The sequence below is a fragment of the Pediculus humanus genome, genomic scaffold (genome assembly GCF_000006295.1).
Source record: "Pediculus humanus corporis 1103172108291 genomic scaffold, whole genome shotgun sequence".
In the NCBI taxonomy this organism is placed as follows: domain Eukaryota; kingdom Metazoa; phylum Arthropoda; class Insecta; order Psocodea; family Pediculidae; genus Pediculus; species Pediculus humanus.
In genome coordinates, this window is record NW_002987860.1 from 51,167 (window position 1) to 57,696 (window position 6,530).

Genomic DNA, 6,530 nt, shown 5'->3' on the forward strand with positions numbered 1-6,530 from the left:
AGAATAACGCTGTGTGGCCAAAAGATGTCGGCATACTGGCGATGGAAATCTACGTTCCCGTCTGGTACGTCGATCAAAACGAATTGGAAAAATACGATGGAGTTTCCGTGGGAAAATACACCATAGGCCTGGGTCAAAATAAAATGACTTTTTGCAACGATCGAGAAGATGTTCATTCTCTTTGTTTGACGGTAACGAAAAATCTATTAGAAAAAAATAACATAAAACCCGAAGAAATAGGACGGTTAGAAGTCGGAACGGAAACGATAATTGACAAAAGCAAATCCGTTAAAACCGTTTTGATGCAACTATTTCCGGATAACACGGACATGGAAGGGATAGACACGACGAACGCTTGCTACGGTGGAACAGCCGCACTTTTCAATTCGATTAATTGGATCGAAAGTTCGGCTTGGGATAAGAGGTACGCATTGGTCGTGTGTGCCGACATTGCAGTTTATGCGAAAGGTGCAGCTCGACCTACGGGAGGAGCAGGTGCCGTAGCCATGCTCGTCGGACCTCGGGCTCCCCTCGTTGTCGAACGCGGAGTACGTTCGACTTACATGACTCACGCATACGACTTTTACAAGCCCAACATGTCGTCGGAATACCCGGTCGTCGACGGACCTCTCTCGATAAAATGTTATTTTTCAGCATTAGACAAATGTTATAACAGGTACAAAGAGAAATCGTCAAAGTCGAACGAGTTGAAAACGATTAATCGCGTACAAGATTTCGATGGTATACTCTTTCACTGTCCGTATTCGAAACTCGTACAGAAATCCGTAGCAAGACTTCACTATAACGATTACCTCTACGGAACGGAAGAAGAAAAAGGGAAATTAGGACACGTTCCTGCGGTCCCGTTGGAGGAAAGCTACAATAATAAAGACATAGAGAAAATATTTGTAGCTCACAGCGAGGAATTTTTTAAAACTAAAACGGAGCCATCTTTGTGGTTGGCCAAAGAAGTCGGTAACATGTACACGCCATCCTTGTACGGAGGTTTGGTCTCTTATTTACTCAGTAAAAATCCAAAAGATTTATTCGGTACTCGTTTGGGATTATTTTCATACGGATCCGGATTGGCATCTAGTTTTTTTTCAATTAGAATCACGTCCGAAAATCAATACGTAAGCCCGTTGTTTGTTTTATAAAAAAAAAAAAAAAAAAAAAAAATTAATGTCGTAACAATAATAATAATAATAATAAATTAATGATTTCAGGGGTCGAAATTTGAATGTCTCATAAGAGCTCTCGGGGATATAAAAACGAGATTGGATAAAAGGTGTAAAATACGACCGGAAGATTTTGAAAAAACTTTAATTACTAGAGAAAAATCAAATCATTCAGTGCCTTACGTTCCCATCATGTCCTACGAAAATTTTTTCCCCGGAACTTATTATCTCGTTAGCATAGATGATAAACACCGTAGAAAATACGAAAGGATTCCATGAACGACATTTTTTTTTTTTTTTTTTATTTGTTGTTATCATTATTATCATTATCATTATTATTTTTTACGTAAAGAAAAGCATATAAAAAAAATTATTAGTAAGAGAGAATAAATAAATTTATTATTATTATTATTATTATTAAAAAATAATATTTTGACGCGACAAAAAAAAATTTACATTGAAATTTTATATATATATATATATTTAAAGTATTATATACAATAAATATTTATTATTATTATTATTACTGTTATTATTATTATTTATTTATTTATTTATTTAACTTACTTCGACTTCGTATAATCTATCGGCTAATTTATTTTTATTATTTTTAATTTCTTCGTATTTATCACGTAAATGTTTGGCTATATCAATGGCTAAATATTTTGCTACCAATAATTCTTCTAATTTTTTTTCCGTATTTTTTTTATTCCCCATAATATTTTCATCAGATATTTTACGTAAAACCTGAAATTATCATTATCATTATTATTATTCGTGCCTTAATTGGGGATTTTTTTTTTTTTAAAACGTGACGCCTTACGTTTTTGTATTCCGATAACTCGTTTATATTACGCGGGGGGGCGTGAAAACAATTTTCTTTTTTATAATTTTCATTTAATTTTTCAGATTTTCTTTTGTGAATTTTATTATTATTATTAACGAACGTTGATGAAGAGGAAGAACAAGAAGGAGGAGGAGAAGAATTTTGTTCGAAATTTAGACCGGAATTTAATTTTTCAAGAAATTCATCGATACATTTAAAATCCGATTGATTTTTAATTGATTCGAATTCATTATCGGTCTAGAATTTTTTTTTTTTAATAGAAATCAATTAAATAAATTATCATTATTATTTATTTAATATATAAAAAATAGAAGAAAAAGGATTTTAAAAAAGGAAAGAAAATGTTTACATACGTTGTAAAAAGTATTCGTCGCACATGTCGTTAAATTGTGCGATGTCGGATTTTGTTTTACCACGGTGACCTTTGACACGGGTGACACGAGAGTTTTGTCAATTTTTTTTTTCCCATCGATTTTTTGATCTCTTAACGAACTAATATCATTATTCGTCGTAAATATCGGCGTTGAATTTTCTTTTAAATTATTAAAATCAAACGTGTGACATTCTTCAACGTTTAGACAAGTATTTGCTTCGTCGCATATTGATATAACGGATTCTAATTCGGTTTGTAGTTTTTGCAATCTTTTTATAGCATTCTAAATGAGTAAAGGTTTTCATTATTATTATCACTGTTAAAATTCAGGAAAATAATAAATTTTAATAATAATAATAATAATAATAAGAATTGTGAAAAATTCATTATTTTAAAATTTATTTTTTATTTATTGATACCTTTGGCATTTCACAAAGGAAAATCCATTTTTTCTAAAAACAAAAAGAAAAATTATTTATTATTATTATTATTATTATTATTATTTTCAAAAAATAATAGGATTCATTTAATTAATAAAAAAATAATAATAATAATAATAATTGGTAACAATTTCGAATGGGAAAAATACTTTGACGATGAGAATTTGTGGAATTTAGAATAATTTTTTCTTTTTTTTTTTTTTTCAGGTTAATAAGACAGGTATCGTCGGAATAATGAATAAAAAATTTTCACAACCAAAAAAAATAAATAAATAAATAAATATTTAACAAATAATACTGATAATAATAATTATTATTATTATTGAGCATATAAGTAAGTATTTTTCAATTTTTTTAATTTTATTAATTTTTTATTTCGAGTTCACGTATAAAATAAATAAAAATATTTATTTAAAATAATATTTTTTTATTAAATGTTATTAAACCTAATAATAATAATAATAATAATAATAATTTAATTAATCCAATGTTGCATTAGGATTAGTAAAACTAAAACCGTGAAATTGAGTTTGATCCATCGACATTAAAATATCAGGATCGACGACTGTTAATTTTGGTCGTTCTTTTGTAAAAGCTTTATCGAAATATTGCACATCCAAAGGATGAAGCTAAAATTAAAAAAAAAAAAAAAAAAAAAACATTCACGATCCTCCATTTTGTAAATTTAAAATTGAGCTAATATAAATTATAATAAATTTTTACCATTTTAGGTTTGAATGGTGGTACCAATTCTCGCCTTTCTAATTTTTGCCAATTTATGTATTTGAAAAAAGGATGTTCGCATATATCACCAGCTGGAGAATCAGGCATTCCAAGTCTTTTCGTTGGATCTTTAAGGAGTAACTGGAAGAAAAAATTCAAATTAACGAGTTGAAGAAGAATAAGAAGAAGAATTAAGGTAAAAAAAAACTTACAGAATTTAAAATACTTAGAGATTCGTTTGATAAAAATCTTGGATATTTTGGATTTTCATTACAAATAGACCAAAACAATTCATCTTCATCGCAACCGGAAAAAGGTGAGCGACCTGATAACATTTCAAAAAGTAAAACTCCAAATGACCACCAATCAACGCATTGATTATATTTAAGTCCTTTTATTATCTAAAAACCAAAAAAATTTTATGGAAAATATGAAAAACAAAATTTTTATCACATTCTCTTATCATCGTACCTCAGGTGCCATGTAATCAGGTGTACCACAAAACGTATCCGCCGTTCTATCCAAGTAAATTTGAAGTTTACACATTCCAAAATCCGCTATTCTAATATGTCCGTCAAAATCGAGTAGTATATTATCCAATTTTAAATCTCTGTTTTAAAATCAAAAGAAAAAAAAAAAAATTGTTACAAACTCGTGGGTTATAAAATAATAATAATACCTCGTACCTGTAAACGATTCCTTTTTTATGTAAAAATTTCAAACCGGAAATAATTTCAGCCGCATAAAATCTTGCTCTTGGTTCTTCAAATTTTCCAGTTTTTTGTATGTGAAACATTAAATCTCCACCGTTTAAATATTCCATAACGAAAAATAAATGAGACTTGAAACAGAAAAAAAAAAAAAAATTTTACAAAGGAAATTTAATTGATTGATTATTGATTGATTGATTGATTGATTACCTCAGTCTGAAAGGTACAAAATAAATGACACAAATATGGATGTTTTGTTCCCAAAGCTAAAACTTTTCTTTCGATTAATGTACATTCAACATCATCATCTTCGAGCACAACGTCTTTTTTTAAACATTTTATCGCGTAATAACATGTCGTTCCTTTTAATTCCGCTAAAAATACCTGAAAAACAAATGCGTGGGGGAATAAATAAATAAAAAACGTTTAACACCTGATATTTTTATTAAATTAATAATTTTTATTAAAAAAAAAAAAAACTGACAGAAATTGCGGAGGTTGTTTTACGTTTCACGATTCTAAACTCGATATCATTTTTTTTTTTTTTTTCTTAAATATTTAAATAAATTAATTAATAAATGTTATAATTATTAATATAGCGAATCGTGATTTTTTTTTTTTTATTTGTAAATAAATAAACACCTTCAATTAAGAAATTTAATAAAAAAAATTTTTATTTATTTATTTATAAACTAAATAATAATAAAAAAAAAAAAAAAAAAATTTGGCAAGTTGATTTCCTTCTTAAAAAAAAAAAACGGTTATAGAATTATTTGGATACGATTCAAAATTAATTACGTATTTTTTTTTTTATTTAAACTAACCTTTCCAAAACTACCTTTTCCTAAAAGTTTTAAAAAATTAAAATCTTGTACAAAATATTTTCTAAACCTTGGAATGGTCGTTGCTGGTGCTGTAAATTTTGGAATTTTCCCATCTTCTTCCCTCACGGAAAATAAACATGAATTATTTCCAAAATTTTGTGATAACAATGAGTCTGAATTTTGATTATTACGATCACCTAAATCCCACCACCCCCCACAAAAAAAATTTTTTTTATTATTTATGATAGTTTGTATTTCATTTTATGAGTTAAAAATTTACCTTAAAATTCTCCTTTAATTAAATATAAAATTCAAAATGTCGCAAAAAAGAATCGATTAGTATAAAAAAAAAAATTGAACTAAATAAAATTTAAACTACATTCAATTAGTTGTTGTTATTATTATTATTATTAAAGTTAAAATTTTTAGTCGTTAGTATAAAAAAATAAATAAGTTTTTAATAATGGCGGCTTTTTTTTTTTTATTGTAAATTTTGTTTAGGTATATTAATAAACTAACTTACCCTTTCGATGATGATGATGATGTAATGAGGTTAAAGCTTCGACAATTAATTTTTGATTGACACCGCATAAATGTGCCATTAATTTTTCACATTTTTTATGACAATTCACGTCGCAATCTAATTAATTATTATTAACAAATGCAAAAAAAGAAAAATAATGTTTAACTTATGACCCTAAATATATCTCCATTATTGATAGGCTTTGCATATAAAATTTTATTTTTTTAAATAATCGTTTATATACACCTGATCGTTTTCTTTCGTTATATATACCCATCATACACCTGATTATATTACGTTATAATTACCTGATCATAAAATAATTTTTTTTTTTTTTTTTACTTCGATTTGCCCTCCAATCGTACAAAAAAAAAATTTTTATTTATAGTTTTATTATTGTGAGGCATTGATTTGAACAAAAAAAAAAAATTTACATGTGTGTGTGTGTGTGTGTGCGTGCGTGTGCATTTGTTGTTGATGTAAATATATTTAAAAATGTTTTCATGTTTGTTAGGTGTGTAAATTTACGTAAATTTTTCTTTGTAAATGTGCCAAAATAATAATAATAATATGATATGTAATTTAGTTTTACTACCACCAAAAGTATTATTAGTTATTAGTTTTGTTAGGTTTTGTTATAAAAAAAACGGGCGGGGGGGGGTTGGACAAACGTTAAATACACATAAATACCCTGATTGGATTTATGTTGTGTTGAACCAAAACCAGAATCATTTGAATAACTTTGATTATTAATTTCTGATGAAGATTCATCTGAATCGGATTCAATTTCATCTTCCGTTTCTAAATCTGTATTGTTTGCTTCGGTTGTCGTAACCAAAAAAGATTCTTCTTCTTCTTCTTCCTTCGTCTCGTTTATTCCTTTATCATTATTATCATTATTATTTTCATCTT

At 27.3% G+C, this 6,530-nt stretch overlaps 3 protein-coding genes across 3 annotated transcripts in view; 1 reads left to right on the forward strand and 2 right to left on the reverse strand.

Annotated features, from left to right (window-relative positions):
* Positions 1-41: 41 nt before the first annotated feature.
* Phum_PHUM544670 (Hydroxymethylglutaryl-CoA synthase, putative) lies at positions 42-1,457 on the forward strand (the record flags this gene model as incomplete). Its single annotated transcript, XM_002431687.1, has 2 exons — positions 42-1,133; positions 1,227-1,457. The coding sequence occupies 2 exons, from the start codon at positions 42-44 to the stop codon at positions 1,455-1,457; spliced, it is 1,323 nt and encodes a 440-aa protein (XP_002431732.1).
* Positions 1,458-1,914: 457 nt separating this feature from the next.
* On the reverse strand, positions 1,915-2,826 carry Phum_PHUM544680 (uncharacterized protein; the record flags this gene model as incomplete). Its single annotated transcript, XM_002431688.1, has 3 exons — positions 1,915-2,262; positions 2,379-2,681; positions 2,818-2,826. 3 exons carry the CDS (start codon positions 2,824-2,826, stop codon positions 1,915-1,917), a joined length of 660 nt encoding a protein of 219 aa, XP_002431733.1.
* Positions 2,827-3,317: 491 nt separating this feature from the next.
* Positions 3,318-6,530, reverse strand: part of Phum_PHUM544690 (cAMP-dependent protein kinase catalytic subunit, putative) — a gene marked incomplete at both ends in the record, with an annotated part of 7,355 nt that continues 4,142 nt past the window's right edge. Inside the window, 8 exons of the mRNA XM_002431689.1 lie at positions 3,318-3,467; positions 3,562-3,702; positions 3,774-3,962; positions 4,033-4,171; positions 4,248-4,402; positions 4,482-4,655; positions 5,096-5,292; positions 5,619-5,735. Of these exons, the coding sequence (XP_002431734.1) occupies positions 3,318-3,467; positions 3,562-3,702; positions 3,774-3,962; positions 4,033-4,171; positions 4,248-4,402; positions 4,482-4,655; positions 5,096-5,292; positions 5,619-5,735 (1,262 nt within the window). The remainder of the gene's footprint in view (positions 3,468-3,561; positions 3,703-3,773; positions 3,963-4,032; positions 4,172-4,247; positions 4,403-4,481; positions 4,656-5,095; positions 5,293-5,618; positions 5,736-6,530) is intronic.